This window comes from Rhagoletis pomonella, unplaced genomic scaffold, assembly GCF_013731165.1.
Source record: "Rhagoletis pomonella isolate Grant_MI unplaced genomic scaffold, Rhpom_1.0 Rhpom_scaffold_00007, whole genome shotgun sequence".
NCBI classification, from domain to species: domain Eukaryota; kingdom Metazoa; phylum Arthropoda; class Insecta; order Diptera; family Tephritidae; genus Rhagoletis; species Rhagoletis pomonella.
In genome coordinates this window covers 59,607,755-59,626,496 of record NW_023458561.1, presented here as the reverse complement: position 1 = coordinate 59,626,496, position 18,742 = coordinate 59,607,755, and the positions used below count along the sequence as shown (strand labels likewise).

At 37.8% G+C, this 18,742-nt stretch overlaps 1 protein-coding gene across 3 annotated transcripts in view; it reads right to left on the bottom strand.

Annotated features, from left to right (window-relative positions):
• The window catches only part of LOC118743199 (apoptosis-stimulating of p53 protein 1), a 160,911-nt gene extending 143,099 nt beyond the window's left edge, over positions 1–17,812 (bottom strand). The window contains exon 1 of one of the 3 annotated variants that reach the window (XM_036475754.1): positions 17,789–17,812. In XM_036475754.1, coding sequence (XP_036331647.1) covers positions 17,789–17,797 — 9 coding nt within the window. In that variant the 5' untranslated portion in view covers positions 17,798–17,812. Of the gene's footprint in view, positions 1–365; positions 393–9,305; positions 9,871–17,788 lie in introns of those variants that run through there. The other 2 variants (XM_036475755.1, XM_036475753.1) reach the window with 2 other exon arrangements.
• Between the last annotated feature and the right edge of the window lie 930 nt (positions 17,813–18,742).

Genomic DNA, 18,742 nt, shown 5'->3' with positions numbered 1-18,742 from the left:
ATAATTTGCCGTATAGATTTTATGTTGTTCATTCGTTCGTTTTTTTTTTCGTACATTTGAACCCCAAGCCAGTGGCTTGAAGCCACACAACTCCACCTTCAGGGCACGCATTTTATTGTTTCTCACTCCAGCTTGTTACAAATATTTTTATAGTTATGCGTTGCCAAAATGCGAGTATTTACATACATATTTTTTTTATTTTTCCTACAGATTTTGCCTGGCGCTGATGAAATTTTTTCATGAATGCAAATTTGAGAGAAAATCCCTCTGGCTTGGTGGCTTTAAAGTTAGAGCTGCGTGCGCTTAACTACACTTCATACCAGCATACATAACCACATCATATATCCATAAATACATACCCGTACATAGCTATTCATGAGTAATCATTGTCGTGCAGCACACAGCTGGTCACACCGCCAACGTTCGAGGCAACTTGCTAGCAAGCACAGCTGTGTGTTTGAAAGGCGTCCATCGGCTGGTGGCTCTTGTTAGCTGATCTACTATTGAGAGCTGTTTGTTGGGAGCGTTTATGGCACTCTAAATATTCGGCTGAAATCCCCCTACGTTAATCGGGTATCTAGTCGGCTGGTTGGTTGGCTGGCAGCGCGTGGGCCCAATTCGCTTACTCAGTTCATTCATGCACTTCTCGCCTAGACAGCGAAAGCGTACACAATTGCTGGCATAGACTTACCTATCTATTCATGTGTATTTGAATAAGTAAATTTTATTCAAACTTTTGTCTGCATATTGATATCAACAACTTTTATAAAGGCAAAAGTGGCTCAGCTGTATGAAAATCCTACTTCAGCATTATAACCGCGATAAAAGATGCAAATGCAAATTTTAAACTCACAGCCACAAGTGTGAATGTACATAGACACACTTGTAGTTAGCTTTTTTGTGGGATTAAATATATAACTTGTAGTTAGCTACAAAAACCCAAAACTTGAAACTAATTGAAAAGTAATGCAGGAGTCATGCACTTCACAAACACTTTTTCGATTGCATTTTGAAGTTATGTCTGAAATTCGAATATGGGACCACCTATAGCAGAACATTTAAACAAAAATGTAATGTTAAATAAAGTAAATAAATAATCAAACAAAAAAATTTAAAAAGTATGTTTTTTTATTATTGATATTTTATGTCCAAAAGTAGTTAGTTAAATTTTAGTAGAAGTCGAATTGAGAGCTAATTAGCTTTTCTCAAACCTTTAGTTCCTCCCTAAACAACTTCAAGTTGACTTATAGTTAGACATATTTCCTGCAGGGTACTGTTCAAGCGAATTTGTGAAGTCATTTCCTACAATAATTTGAAGTAAAAGTTTACGAAAAAAAAAACAATTTGAAAAAGAGGTAGAAAAATGTATTCATGCCAGCCACATTTCTAGATTTGTTTTCCAAGCAGCTGCGTATTTGTTCGCAAGACCCCAATAAAGCTAGAGCAAACACTTCCTTATAACAAAGAAAGTTGTCAGTCGGACATATATACATATATAATAAATAGTTAAAGATATTCGAATGACTTCAAATAAAGAATATTTTCCACATAAGTGTTGAGGCTACTAACTAACTTACATAGCGCCTACTGGTATCCAACCGGAGACGAAGGACATACTACATATGTATATGTATGTGTCATGCACTTGAATAGCGACAATGGGCCAAATGAATACAGACCTAAGCAATTGTCTTTTCTTAACATTTCAGACCTTTTACTCGAACTATTCAAATAAATTTAAGTAAAAGGTCCGAAACTTTAAGAAAAGCTTTTTCGCTGTTTTTCTCTGCGTTAATTTTCTTTAAAAAATTCTAGACAAAAGTTGAAATTTTTGCTTTGAATAGAAGAAGCCTGATTCATTACATTTCCAATGGTATCCCATTTTTGTAAATAGAGCAAGAAATATTGAACTTATAACGGAATTATGTTGACACAACTTGACTTTTTTGTCGATATTTTCCACGCCCATAACACTGGTCTACAAATTTCAACTTTTTTTCTGCGAATAAGACGGGACCTGGTGTTTCTGAACGGATTTTTCGTGCTGAACACGAATCCGGGGTCAAAAATGTCCCATCACGTCACGTTTTCGAGAAAAAAGGGGTTGAAACCCCTAAAAACAGCGTTTTTGGCCATTTTCGAAAAATTATAGAGCTGAACCCTGACGTGGTACAAATTTTGCATATATCAGAAATTAAAGGCTAAACCGTGCCCTTTCGAATGAGCCCTATGCCGAATTGATCGCGTGCACCCTTAAAGCAGGGGGTGTATTTGTGTTTAGGGGTGCAGGAAAAATTGATCACAGAAAGAATTTAATCTTAAACGATCATAGAAAATTAATAATGCCAAGGTTTTAACTATATTAAAAGTCGCTGATTACGAATCTGCAGTTAGATTTTAAAAATTTTATATGGTTTTGTATGGTCGTTTAAGATGAAATTCTTTCTGCGATCAATTTTCCCTGGACTCCTAGACACAAATACACCCCCTGATCTAAGGGTGCATGCGATTAATTCGGCATAGGGCTCATTCGAAAGGGCACGATTTAGCCTTTAATTTCTGACATATACAAAGTTTGTAGCACGTCAGGGTTCAGCTCTACAATTTTTCAAAAATGGCCAAAAACGCTGTTTTTTCCTGCACCCCTAGACACAAATACACCCCCTGCTCCAAGGGCACATGCGATCAACTTGGCATAAGGCTCATTCGAAAGGGCACAATTTTACCTTTAATTTCTGACATATGCAAAGTTTGTAGCACGTTAGGGTTCGGCTCTACAATTTTTCGAAAATGTCCAAAAACGCTGTTTTTAGGGGTTTCAACCCCTTTTTTCTCGAAAACGTGACGTGATGGGAAGTTTTGGACCCCAGATTCGTGTTCAGCACGAAAAATCCGTTCGGAAACACCAGGTCCCGTCTTATTCGCAAAACCCTTGTAGACCAGTGTAATTAAAAAAAAAATATATTTATTTTTAAGTCCATTTCTGTCAGTTTGTCAGTCCTGTTATAGGGAAATTCTAAATAAAAATTTTAGGCATTTTAGCGTTTGTAATTAGTTAAATATTTCAGTTTTTGCATTTTTTAAAATTGCAGTTATATAATAGGGTGGCATGACAGTAACTATAAATTACCAATTTTTTGTAAAAAGCTTCGCCTATCTTATAACGTACCCTGTGCAAAATTTCATTAATCTATCTTCAATAGTTTTCGAATTACAGAATTAAAAGCAGCTAGATGGGTCAAATCTTACACTGTGCGGCGCCTAGCCAAACAATTTTTTACTGAATAAATTTCTTCTTTCTCACTGAGTTAATCAACAAAGTTCGGTGATCTAAGCAAGGTTTTGAGACCGCAACAAGTTCCTGTAAAATTTTGAACGAAACTTTGTGACAGAAGCTAATGTACCCTTAAATTATGGAGGCTGGAGAAGTAAGCCTGCTATTTGTTATGTAAAATTATTTAATAATAATTTCTTATTAATTTGAAAAGAAGAAAAATATTTTATGATTTATTCAATTGAGCTGACGGACAAGCGTACATTTCTCACAAAAATTTGTAAAATTGATCCGAGCAGATATATTTATTTTCCCTCTGCAGCTTCGTGACATTTCTCATCGAACCAGTTGTTCTTTCGGACTCACTGGAATCCGATTATGTTCGGTATTTTTAAGAATGTTCTCAGAGAGTAGGTGTGAGAGTCGAGGTGCAAAGATGCTGGCAGTCTGTTGTGTTTTCAGATCCCTTCCTTTTGATATCGTGACGGAAGCAGCTCTTATGCGCGCTCCAAGCGCTCTTGAAGAGATCCTAGGATGTCATGCCCTTCTCTTCCATTGGGGCATGGCCGCATTTAAGCAAGATGTTGAAGAATTTTGTTTTGATGCGACGGATGGTGGCATGCGTTTTATTGTTGTCAGAAAAAAGGGAGACACCTATAGTTTTACTCCAACTTGGAAAGGCTATTGTATTTTTCATAAGAAGCTGCCTTTCATGGCAGAAATATACATACTCGAAAGTTTTCCATTGCCTGCCGAGTGGCGACTGCTATTTGGAAACATTCTTCTGCCCAACCCACAAATTAAGGACATTAACTATGGCCAATAAACTAAAATAAATATTTACATGATAATTACAAATGCAGATTTGACTATTATCTAAATGTTTAAATGAATTTACGATTGCGCTAACATATCCCCAAAGACCTGTGCATAAATTTACTAAATGCAGAGAGAAATATTAAAATTTGCAAGAATCCACAGAGACCTAAATTATTGATATATTTGTATACTTGCATAAGTAAATAACTACAAATGTATGTGCTCGTGCTTACAAATATTCACACATGCATACATATGTACATATGTATGTATATATTCACATGCAATCGAATGTGAGTCGTTCAATATTTACGATGCAACTACACTATAAACTGAGTCGCAATTAAAATTTTACAAACAAAATTTTGCCAATTCCATTGGGGAAAATTTAGTAAAACCTTTATAACTGGCATGACATTTCAATTTCGTATGCATAAGTGCACATGTATGTGAAGAAGAGCGTGGGGCAGGAAAAGCATGACAATTTTTTTTTTATATTTAAGAGAGTATAAAAACAAGAACTCAAATGGGAGTGGTGGCAACAGGATCCTTGCGTGCAGGCACCTAGGCACCACACTCAGACAACCAAAGATAACTATCTGGCGGCCATGTATGTATGTATGTAGGTACAGTAGGCGGATGCCACGGTGAGTCAGCAATTAAAAATGCAACATACAGAGGGCAAATATGTATACATAAATATATCGTTATATAGTACATACATACATACATATGTACGAACGTATGTATATACATACATAAAAATATAAATGTCCATGTACACGTATGTATGCTCAAATGCACTTACAGTGAATGAATATTTGTAAGTAAACAAAAAAATACAGTTGTTTGTACTTGTAGGTAAACATAGGGTGCACATGTGCTTGTATGCACTCTATAAACAGTGGCACATGCCGGTGCAGTGCCCTGTAGGGAAAAACTTCTAAGAGTGTAACAAACAAGAAAATAATTTTTTGATTTTAAAATGAAAAGCAAACAAATTCTGCAACGCATTCTTTGGAGATACCATTTTTCGGGGTTTTTCGAGACTTTACAAGGTTTTTTGAGATTTTTTTCCGATGTTTTGAAACTCTCCTGGTTTTGGTTCTCGGATTTTGTCAAGATTATTCGGCATTCGTGTGGGATTTTCGGGATTTGAGATTGCCTTGAGCATTGGATAACAAGATGAAGTATGGAGTGATTTTCAGGAGTTTCGAGACTTTTTAGTATTTACCAATGATTTTTTTCTGCAGGTTTTACGTTTTGGTTTTTCTCCGGATTATTCGGTATTCTTGGTGTTCTATTTTTAAGTTTCTTTCGGCACACTTCGCAATCTTTTTCTGCATTTTTCTTAAGATTTCCATATGGGGTTTTTCGGATTATTTGGTTTTATTGATGTTACATTTTGCGGTAACTTTCGGAATTTTTTTGGAACTTATTTCGAGATTTTTTCTGATTTTGTGGAATTTTTGGGCTCACTCGAATTTTTCCTTAGACATTGATAATAAATGATATTCTATGTTTCCGGGTTCTTCTCAGCAACTTCTACTTTGCTTTTTATGAATGCCAAAAAAAAAAAATTTTAACTCAGTATTCTGTATAACTGCACTAATGAAAACTAACCAAATTTATCTATCTTAATTCTTGAAGATGCAGAAACATTTAAAATAGTAAGCACCGAGTTTAAGAATTTAAGCGCAAATTTTCCTGCAAGGCTCAAATATATTTGCACAAATGCGTATACGAAGAAACGCAAATACAAATTGAAATTGAAATTCATGTCTGCGCCTATACGTATGTATATGCAGTTATTTTTTAGTCCTATTTTCCATAAGTTAATTTTTGCCTTCATTGCCTTTTTATTACTTAATATTTCTTTTTGGCGTGCAACGCCCCACGCTCAATATTTGCGCACTATAGTGAAGCGAAACGCTTAACTATAAGCGCACTTTTTGTAGGCGCACATAAAGTTAAGTGATGACGCAGTTGCACGGTGTTCAAAAATCGGTGATTTGATGAGTTTTAGAAATATATGTGAAAATAATGCATCTGAAAGTATTTGATTTGTAGCATAAATGGCAATGGTTATTATAGACGAAAGACAAGTTTACTTAGCATCTATAAAAAGATTCATAATTGGAATCTAAATATTCCAACTAATTTCAATCAAGAATTTTATTCAGCAGAAAGAATATAGATTTAGTATCATGATCATAAAGGGAAAAAATGCACTGAAAGAGGTGCCGACCCATACAAATGAAAATAAAAAGCGTGGCTTAAGTGACACTGAGTATGGCACAACGCCGAAGAAAAGATAGAAAAGTAGGTACTCAGTAACTGCTTCCTTTGATGAAAGCTCTAAAATTTATTGAGGAAGTTTCTGTGTAGTGTAAATAACGAACCCGCCTTAAAGTATGCAACTATATAAGCCAGCATAGAAATGAATATATGCAATTCCTAACCAGGGTAAAAAAATATTTCTTAAAATCATATTGCTGGTGACTGCTGTGGTGGGTGGTTAGCAATGCGCGCTACCAATCCGCAGGGCCTGGGAGACCAATTAAAGGGCAAAGTGCCAAAGGAAATAGTGGCTTAGCTACACGAGCTCTGCATTTTTCTGCTCACTAAAGAATATTTCGGCCTAGACTATTAGCGTTGTCTTGGATTGATTAGAAACCCGGTGCTCAGATATACTGGCTTGTAAGATATTAAGGGAATTCTGGCCTAACACCAAGCAGAGAAGCACTCCGAATAATAGCAACCAACACGGGACTTTGGCCACTAGGTAAGCAATGTGCCAAGACCGGGTCGTAACTGTAATAGAACTTGTCACAGCTGTCAGGTTAAAGATAGCGTATAGTAATCAGGATTTGCTGAGTGAATGTCCAGTCTTTGTTATTGGGTTAAAAAAGAAACATTTAAAATACACATATGTAGTAGAAGAACTGGTGGATCTTTCAGAAGCAATTTAAACAAAAACGGTAAATTCATCAGAGAATGAATGAAAGTAGGATTTGCATAGGCATACATACACAATACTTGTTAAATCGACCATTTTCTATTTGAATGTATTTTCCTTCTGTCATATAACAAAGTTCTGCCAATGGAAAAAAAATTGTTTTAAATATTTCTGAAAGCTCAAAATTTCATAATTTTCTGAATATTGTTGAGTATCTCGAAAGCGATTATAGTAGTTCTAGAATGGTTCTGGTATATGATTCGGTTAATTACCAAATGAAATGGTCATATCGGAAAAAGTGCTGACTTATTCCCTTTGGTAAATAACCAATTCAAATAATATATTCATAAAAATTAAAAATAGGATAAAACTTTATTGTGAAATTTAAAAACTAGTAAAAGCGACCACTTGCATACATACATTTTTGGCAAATTTTTTTCTAAATACCTCTCACTTATCTTAAAATTCCTAAAATTCTAAGTTGAAAAAAATATATGTATTATTGTAAACTCTAAATTAAAAATAAATTTAAATAAATAAGATAAATTCTTTGACCTAACTTTATTTAGATTTTGGGAAAAAAATCAAAGTTCTAAAATTCATTTATTTAAAACAATGTGCCAAAGCTTTTTTAAAGCTTTCTGTACAATTTGAATACGGCTGTCACAAAATAAAAGCTTTCGCTGGCCAACACTGAAAATTTGAGGATCTTTCAAGATCAGTTGGAGGTATTGAAAAAAAATTTGCCAACAATTTTTATAAGTTTTTTGCTTTTACAATTTTTTTTAATTTTGGAATTCTGTATTTTTCTATTTTTCATACTGTTTTATATATTTTATTTTATATTGCTAAATATAAACTACAGAACGAGACCAAAACCGGTTTAGTAACTATATTAGTTTTTGAGATATTTAAAAATTGAACTTTTAAAATCGCGGAAATTGTGAAATTTAGAATTTAGCATAACTTTCGAAAAATTTAATTAAATTTCTTTGGCCATGAAAGCTGAAGACCCTGAAAGCTGAAATATGCTGCTAAACAGTTAATGGGTCCTAAAGTGGGTTCTTGCATTCAAAAAGGAATTCCTCAAAATAAATACTATACAACTTCCTAACTGACTTAACCAAAGTTTTCGAGCTTACTATACCCGATAACTGACCTGACTTTAAAGCTCGAATGGAAGTAAATATATATGTATTAAGATGTTTAATTAATTACAATTACTAAAATGAAGTCATAAGCAATCACCGCACACTGTACACAAGCTCCCACATGCTTCATTGGTCCCAACAGTGCGCGACATATTGAACCGAAACGGTTTGTGGCAGTGGCATATGCGGCAATCACGTTGCCATATATACATATGTACATATCTATGCGCTATTGAACCACGCGCTGTCCCATGAGATGCGATTCGCGATGCACGCTGGAGCGGCGCGCCAAATCAAAGCGAGTTGGGGCGTAAACGTACAAAAATCCATAAATGCAAACACACATACATACACCTAAATGTACAAACGCAAATTGGAAATGAAAATAAAGGGCACATATGCTGAAATGAACTAACGAAAACAAATATGTACATACATACATACATACATACAAATGTAATAAAAGCATAGCCAAAAAAAAATTTTACGTTAAAAAAAATTGCGAAAAAATCGCGAATAAAGTGAGTCAAAGTAATGCAACAAAACGCCTCGTACATACAAATATGGCGGGCGCAGCTCGTATGAAGTAAGCGTTGAACCAGAAATGGGATTGCTACGCTGGTCGCTGTCGTTGATATTTTGAAATTGGAATTCGTATTGAAAGCGAAATTTCAAATCAGCGCACAAATAAAGAATTAAATAATAAAAAATAAATGAAATGAAAATGGCATTAAAAATAGTAAGGAAAAAAACAGCCGCTTCAAACTGAGTGGCTTAGTTGGCGACGCGTAGCCGACATGCCGTTGGATGCACAAAGGCAGAAAGTAGCAGCAGCGATATTAAGCGCATATGGATATCCACTTATGTGTATTTGTGTAGCTACATACATACATACATACGTACGTACGTATTTATAGCTCAACTGATTTGTGGGTGTGGATGCAAAAATTCAAAGCTATTGTCCAACTATGGTTTTCAGCCAACAACTTTTATAGGCATAGCTCTATTCATATGTTTGTATAGCTAGATATCTATCTATGTACATATGTATGTATTTTATGAAGTAAACAAACGTGACTTGTACACAGTTGATGTTACTGACCTCAGTTGATGCGCGCGCCGGTTGCAGGTTCAATGATTGCCAAATACTACTAGCGGCTCTCTGCAATGTTGAAAATAATGTTTGTTCGTTTTGCTTGCTGGTTCCAATATTCGGAGTACATATATGTGCGTGCGTGTATGTGCGGGTGCAAGTGCGGTAGGTCGGTCGCACTATTGGTCACACTATGTTGATTTTAGGAATGGATCGGTTGGTTGGTTGGTTGATGGCTAGCTGCTGCACTCGACTGTTGAATTGCTGAGTGAAATGAAAAATTGCTGAGTTGATGGATTGCTGACGAGGTTTTTCGATCTTTATGGGTTTCTGTTGTTGTTGTTGTTTTTACCATAAATTGTTGCACTGCTGAATTGCCGAATCGTTGAATTGGTTTGTTGCCTAGACAAGTTGCTGTTGGGAAGTCAGCTGCGGCAACGCTATGCGGCAGCGTAATGCATGAAAGTCACTTTTGCGGGGCGCGTGTGCTAAGTTTTGTGCAATACTTCATTTTGGATGCATATTCATTTAAATTCAGTTTTATTTTTTAAATTTATAAAAATTAATTTTTTTTTTAATTTTTTCCCACGCCTCTTATTTTGCTTATGTTGTTGTTGTGTTGTCTGTTTTTCACAAACTTTATTTCATTACATTTTTTTTAGTTAAATATATTTGTTAACTCGTAACTTGTAACTCTTTGATTTGTTTATTTTTTGATTTTGTGAAATTTAAATAATGTAAAAAAATTTCATTACATATTTTGTTTGAAACTTTTGTACTAAATTTTTATATTAATTTTTCACACGCTAGTTTCTTATAACTTTCAGCTTTTAATTTTTTTCAATTCAATTTTTTTTTGAGTTTTAGTTATTTAGGTTTTGTAAATAAAATTTTTTATTTTTGAAATTTTTCCCATATTTGCATTATTTTTTTGTCAAACGCTTTTTTATAAATAATTTTTTTTTTATATTATAGTTGGTAAATAATGGGATTTCAACAATTTTATTGCACACATTTACAAAAAAAAAATTGTTCGTTTAATTTGTGAACTTTTTTATGGATCTATTCATAATTTTCATTTTCAACCACTTTTTATTAATTTCTTAACTCACTTCTTGTTTGCTAGTTAATTTTCGCTGCTCTGCCCACCGTTCACTTACTTCTCCTTCAACCTTTTATAGCTAATAGGCAGTTGTTTTTCTTTTTACACTCTCTTCACTAAGTTTACTCCATTTGTCATACTTTGTAAATATTTCGGTCTTTGCTTAGTGGCGATTCTACTTAAATTGCGTTTATTCTAGTTTTTTATTTATGTACGTACACACATACGTACGCGTTTCAAGATCTCTAAGTCGTCTAGCTGCTACTAAAAACCACGACAAACTGCAAGAAAGAAAATACCTATAAATAAATAAAAAAAATATTTGTATTTCTTTTCACCACACATTTCTCTCATACGAATAGCATATGCGGCGTAGAAAACCGGTCATTGCGTTTAACATTCAAAATTTGTGTTAATAATTATTATTTAAGTGAGGAATTTGTGTTACCGCGGCAGCATCCGCCTGACTAAAGCACAAATTTTATGGTAGATTATTAGTTTGGAATATTTTTTTCACTTTATTTTATTTAATTATGTATGTATTTATGTACATTTTCTCTTTTCTCACTTGGCGTTAAATTTCGAATAAAAACCACTTATTATTTCAACATCTTCAGCTAAACAAAGATTTCGACGAGCAACGCAACAACTCTGTTTTTGGCCTGCTAGGCAACTGTCCGACTCCGATCAGCACGATCATTGGAAAATCACAAACAACCATGAAACGCAGTCCCAATTCAGAGTTTTGTGCTCACGTTCGGCTCAATAATTGCTTGACTGACGCTTGATATTTGTTTGTTTATTTTATCCCCATTCAAATGCGCGTACATATGTAACTATATTTATATGTATGTATGTATTTGGATATGTGCGTACTAGGCACCCACAGCGCACTCAGACATCGAATTGACGGCATCGGTATTTTTCTTTTATTCCGTTTTTGTACATATATATTTTTTTAGTAATATTCCTCCCTTCATTTTTATTGTACTCCGGAGTAGGCGTAAAGCAATGCAAGAAATAACACAAAAAATCTGACAGCACTTACGTAGGATGTACATATGTATGGTATCCACCCCCGCTTCAAGATCAGCTGGAGAGAGAGGGAGAGAGAGTATGATCGACGTAGAGCGCTACAGGAAGTGATAGAGTAGGTATTCTAGGCATATCGTGAAGCAGCTTGGATGAGTAGATTTAAAGGCATGCCTTACAAAGTAAATGTGAATGTACAAATGTACAAATCGTGTGATCCCTGCTTAAGTGTCAAGGCTAAGCTGTTTTAGTTTAAAGTTCTTTTGTGAAGAGATAGTCGCTAAGCCCCCTCTTCTTAGTACTGGATCTTAGTTCTTTGAAAGGAGTATTTTGTGCAACTCTGGGTTTGGAACCCCTCCCAATGAGAAGTAAGACAATGTCTCGGATGAGAACTCCACATTCGGCCAAAATTGCTTTGCAGTTACAGTGACCATCAAGAAGAAGAAGCCATTAATAAGACGATTCGTTTGATATACACACATACATATGTATGTAGGTTTGCTAGACCAGATAAAAGATACGTTTGAAAGCAATCGCCTGATTTGTGTGCACGACACGACGGAGGAGCACAGGATATCAAAACCAAAGAGCGCTTCGATGAGCTCCTTAGAAGGCACTTTGTTAATATCCTGCTTGGCGACAAAAAAATCCAGATGGGCTGTTGGAGGCGGACACTTATCTCTCCCGAGAATTTTCTCTGCAATGGAGAGAATACCAGGAGAAAAGGATGGAAATTCAACGTATTTGGAGCTCGATAAGCTGACAATCAGAACATCGTTGGGAGAATGTTATCATAAAATAATACAGCGATGAAGTAATGCAGAGATGGAGATTAAAATCGGAAACTGGTTTCACCCGAAATATGAGATCCCGCCGTTTGCGCCAATCATCAGATGGGCATACACCGTCTTTTTCTATAGTTTTAAACCTGCTTCGACAAAAAGACGTTGAGCAAACTTTTAACTCCGTTCAATTTGCGAGGGACCTCTACTAGTCTTTCGAAAACAAACTCGGTTTCAGACTAGACGACACACCGACTCTCTTAATCTTATTAAAAAAAAAAAAACGTAGTGCGAGCAGCCAATCTTATCGCATCAGAACCAGCAGAAAAGGTCCGATGCAGCACCAAGACCGTCAGTGCAGCATTTGCCAACCTAGATAAGAAGGTAAAACCTTAAGTTTATGGTACATCTAACATCCACCGATATCTTAACCGAAGAGAAGCGAGAACTCGGTTAGGAAAAGGAGACGAGACATGGAAACATGGCGGGTGCATTAGGAATTCAAAAAAATTTGGGCGCACTTAGTTATTTTGTAAATCGTAAAAATTAGTGTTCAAACTCTATTCGATTAAGCTTCCTCGGCATATCGGCAGCAGTCAGTAGCGCACCCCCGGAAGGTCTCAATATAATATTTCATCTGCAACCACTGCATATTTTCATCCATGGTACGGCTGCAAAGAGTGCCCTAAAACTCAGGGGAACCAATACGCGGAAGCCAACCAATTTCGGGCTTGTAGCAATACTGAATGAAATAAAAAGGGACCGGCTAAATGGACTCAACTACCAAGGTACCTATTCGATTGCCGATCAGAGAAGGATGGGATATAGGACTATCCCTTTACACTGATGGTTCAAAGATGGAGCAAGGAACTGAAGCGGGTCTCTACTCGGAGGATCTGTAGATCAAACATTCCTTTCATGATGAGCTGACAGATACAGCTATGAGAGGTCAATTTATGAGGCAGGTATCTCCATATTTCAGCCATCACGTTAGGAAAATTGATGAATACATTATAGCCGTTACTTGTGACTTGTGGGACAGACGGGAAACAGGAGAGTATGTCGCTGTTCTTTCTCGAAACATCTTAATTGGAAACAGTGCGCTGTAAGCAAACATGTCTACTAGAATATCTTGGGATGGAATGCGAAGGAAATATGCAATTATTTGTAATGGTCATTTTTCTACGTAAGAGCAATTTGTTGTAGACGTGGCTGCAACTCTAGCTTCCCCAATGAGTCATAGTAAAAGAAATCAAAAAAGACCTCACGCTAACCCCATTACAAAAAAGGAGAAAATAAAAAATTACAACAATTAATTTAGCAACAAAGCGAGGAAGGAAGTTCGTGGTTTGTTTCCCCTTTACACTGAGCAGCTTAGCGGTTGTCGGTTTTGTTGTAGAATAATGTCCATTGTACTTAGAAGCTTATGTTGCTTTGGTTAATTTCTTTATTTTTCACAATTCGCTTTTGCGGTGGTTTCATTTCCCATAGTTGGTATTTGATATATACGCAATTATTTAGGTATGTATGTATGTATGTTGCTTTTATTTTATTGTCTCCAGTCGCCGGTTTCTTTGGCTTATTTATTATTGTACTGCCAACGTCTGTCACAGCCATCGGTACTTTACTGCTTCCTTCTTATTTGTTTCCTTCAACCGAGCGTCGTCTGTCACTCGCTTGTGACTTACAATTGAGTTTCTCACTGCCTTTGCTCCTCCTCTACGCCACGGCTTGAGCTCCGCACCCACGAACAATTGAAAAATCACATTCACATCGAATAGTAGATTTTTTGGTTTTATTTCTACTCCCCTCTTTTGCCACCACTTCACTTCACTCGTTGGAGCACAGAGTCGCAATCACAGCTCAACTCAATAGCTACAGCTCAAGCACTCGGCACAGCGTTGCGGTTGTGAGCGACGAGTAGTCATTCAATTTTTTTGTCTTCTTTGTACTTTTGTTGTTGTAATTTTTATTGTTGTTCGTTGGCAATACATATTGTTTAGAGCTGTCAACGTTGAACAGAGCTGAAATCACTGAAACCCCCAAGTAAGAAGCATGTAGGTACAGCAAAATCTGAAGCCAAGAAGAGCCCCAGAGCGATGTTGACGGCTGAGGTGGCATAAACAATACCAAAAGAAAAAAGCCAAAAATAATAAAAAAAAAAACTATGAAAACCAGTAGACGATCCAACCAGTGAGCGGAGTAAATTTCAACCAGCGACCAGATCGACGACGACAACAACAAAAACCGGAATTTTGATGAGCCCATTGAGAAGCGAAGCCACAGTTGGTGGGAGCGCGCGTATATGGAAGCTGCGGTGTCTTGAAAAGAGACATACATACATACATACATAGTGCAAAGAGAGGCACACAGTAGAGCGGCATCTCATGGCCAATAGCAACAACGTTATGCCAGCGCTAGCAGCACATTCCAAAGCGAACGTTGACTGTGGCAGAATCTACAATATTAGTCGGCAATAAAGTCAGCAGCGCAGCAGCTCAAATTACTGCCAATGGTTTGGCGATGTTTGGCGTTTTTGCTCTAATTGTTGGTGATATCGTTGTGATGCCAACTTTTTATTGCTCCAGTAGTTGTGTGTCTGTGTAAGCAAATCGCCGCCACCATGGTGCATTTTCTCCGTCTCCCTTTCTTGTCGTCTACAGCTCCATCTGGTTAACATCGATCTTGACGTTCGCCAGCATAGCGCTTTGGAAATGGAGTGGAACAGCGCGCTGGCTGACTGGCCACAATGCAACAGCAAAGCACACCTACACACACACACACACACACACTTCCATGCAAGCATTCTTCATTAATGGAGCATATACATACATATGTACATAGTTGTAGATGAAATTCAAGTCAACTATTACAAGATGAGCGCTGACTTTAAGTATTTTGCAAAAATTGTAGTAGTACTCGACCGCTTGGCGACGACTTTTCATTGCGACAGCCAGTTTTGAGTCGCCCCATTCGCTACACTGTTGCAATTCAAGATCGGTCAACGATATCGCATCGCCAATATTGATGGCGAAGTTAATCACTCAAGCGGCAGCTGTCAACCAATCAACCATAAATATGTAACGAATCGAGCCACCAGGCAAGACTGACCAGACCAGACCAGACCAGACCAACTTTGCGATCAATACAGTCATGTCCAAGAGCATTTCAATACATAGATCAACTCAAACTGTTCTCAATGCAGGCTGTTCTAGTCAATCGCGCAATCGTACATTCGATCCAATCAACCATTTATCCCACTTTCAATGCTGGCATTTAGAAGCGCTTATAGGTACAAGGCTTTCTAACCATCCATCCACCCATCCATTTACCCATCCAATGAACCAACCATACAGCAGACCAACAGCACATTTATTGAAAATGCATAAATTTGTGCACACATATGTAGCTACAAACATACATACACTTGTAAGCATTTATGTATGTCGTTACATCTAACCATTCAACCATGAAGACCAAAAACAACACGCAACGCCAATTCACACAAGTACACAAGTCAGTTAGTCAACCAGCCAACCAGCCAACCAGTCAAGCCAGCCTACTTATTTGTATTGTGGTCCACCATCAAATGAATTGGTTAGTGAATGTGTCGCCGCTAATCAATAGCCAATAGACACAAGATGGCCAACCGCCATTACTACGCATAGATACAAGTCATTTGAGCGTTTCAATGACCGGATGAATAACGGATGGGCGGATGAACAAATAGGCTGTTGGCGGTTAGCTGGTTGACGGTTTGCCGAACGAACGGATGCTTGTACAGTGAATTGTGCATTTATTGATGTAGGCAGGTGACTAGGCGTCTAAACTGTTTTGCTGCAATGGGGAAAATTTGTTTGTTGGGTGCAGGGGCAGGGGTGGAGGAGAGCGATTAAATCTATGAAGTTCAAAACTCGAGAGGAAAGGTTCATATGCGCGTACATTTTGTTCTGATGGAAAGCCTGACGAGTAAAGGAGGCTAGGTGGGGATAAACACTCTTGTTAATGAATAACAAGTTTCTTATAAATACGGTGACCATCCGTATTTTATTTCAAAGTACAGCCCTTTTTGTTAAGGAGCTGTTCTTTGACATTATTTATTTTACTCAAAATCAATTTTAACCCATAGGGTAGCCCGATTTCCCTTCTACTTTGCAACATAATATCCTGTTGAAGGAAGCCAGTCTATACCCCTCACGAAGCCCATAAGCACAACGCATCAATTCCAATGCCTTAATCAGCGCCCTGAAATGCAAGCACTGCAGTACCAATTGGCAGTGTGTGATGGGCATACTTACCACTTTGGTAATGCCGTAACCTACCTAAAGCCTCTGCCGCTATTTGGGTCCCGGCACCCGGATGAAATGCAACTCCACATTGAACCATTGCCGGTTCTACCCGCATTTGGGTGGTAAACCACAACCACCACGTTACTCTTCGAAGGGCCGCACCATAAACAGGCCGGGGTAATGCTCGCCAGACAGACCAGTTCAACCAGCCAGCCTCGCCTGACTCGCTCAACCTGCACAACTCGCTTGGCACAGACTTGCAAAACTTATTCTCATACACACTCGATGTACGTGTCTTGCGCGCCTTGCTCATCCAGCTAGTTTTGCCGATCTAGCCGGTGGACGCACTCCGGGGCATCTGTTCCCCGTCGTAGCAGAATTAAAAGTGTGGTCAGACCTCGAAAGCCGAAAACTTCGACCAGTTGAGCCTCCATCGACTCAGGACTGGTAGCCTTTGACTGAACACCCCGGGGTTGTTAAGCCCGTAGTTCCACTTACGCGGATCCCCCTGGGAGAACGTAAGCGATACAGTCCACATACATGCGTTCATGTTAAGAAGTGACAAACTTCTCGTTAGCGATCTTTCATGAAGTCAGTATATCAGACCCGGATGGTAAAAAAAATAACCCTTTTGGTGTTCATGAAGTGGCGCTTTAAGCTAATATACCAGTAAATGAGTTGAGATGTATAGCAGAGTGCAAAGCTTACTGTATCTGAGTTCCGTCACATTAGACTGGAGAATCAAGGTATTCCGTATTAGATATCGACATCTTTCAACATCTCAGGATAGATTTAATACTTTTTACAACTAATATGGGTTTAAGCATAGTATCTTTGTATAACCCATGGTAATCACGAATAATTAGTATATTTTTGCAAAGCCTATGAATTTGCTCGTAAATTACGCCATTAACAAAATCAAAGCGACAGAGCGCGTTTAAAGTCTCACAGAAAAATCTTCGACTATCAAAGTTAACAGCATCAGCCTCATCTGCAACTCTGAAGCGACCGACAATGGGAAGCTTCACCGCACCGCACGTATAATTGCTACATTCAACAGGCCGCGCACAAGAGCCGCAACGCGCAATCAAGCGAGTGCACAAGCACACGCACACTAAACTGCCGAACACAGCGCGGCGCGGTGCAATGGCGGCAGCGCGCGATTTCCAGTTCGTTTCGTGGCTCGCGGCTTACAGAGCTCACATTTCGCAAAGCAAAAAAAAGAAAAACGGAAAACCAGGAAAAAATAACAAAGCAAATAAAACAGCTAAAAAATCTCGTTTATACCGTTTTCATAGCCGCGGCGGTTTGATGTTGATTTTTCAAGAGCAAATCTCGGTATGTAATGTGATGCCGCGCAATGCGGTGCGGTGAGGAGAGGAAAGGCAGCGCGCTGCCGCCATGTGTGGTGAGGTGAGTAGTGGAAGTAGGTTCGTATGTGAATACGGTTAGTAGAGGCGGTAGGTGGCAGGGTGGAGTGAGATGTGTGTGCGTGTGTGTGTGTGTGTGTGTGTGTGTAGTGAAGTGAAGCGCTCGATTGATGGCCGCACAGATCGCTGAAATACAATATGTAGGTACATATACGTAAGCGTGTTTAGCTGATTGTTTGGAAATTTTGCGGCCGTCGCGCTAAGCTTTGCCGCGATGTGCGCGCGCTGTGCTGTGCTCTGATGGTGGGCGCTACTAGCTTCCATTGCTAAACGATGGTGCTGGCGTTGGAGCTGGAGCTGCTGCTGCGCTGCGCATCTGATTCGCTGTTGGATGGAGTTGTTAGCTTTGTAAATAATTTTGCCATTATTTTTCTGTTGAAATTAAACGCTGCGATTTTTTTATTAACGGTTTGTATGTATGTATGTACCATATGTAGTAAATGCAGGAAGTAAGCGAATTTAATTGATTTGAAGTTATTTGTTTTTTTTTTTATATGAGTTGGGTGCGCATATGCTTGCATACACACATAAATACATATGTATGTATGTACATTCGTTTTAACGATTTCTTTTTCTTCTTCAATTTAATAGCTCGTTTTAAGGCAAATTCCCAGCACGTAATTTGTAATTTTTATTTTTTTTGATTTTTTTAGTTGTTATTTATAGGTTCCAACGACGTCACTTTTCAGCGTTGGTAACTGCCATGGTAACCAATACACAGGCGCAGTTCAAGTTGCACCCATACATATGCAATAACACATGTACAACGCTACATATGTATGTATGTACAGATATGTGTAAATATGTATAT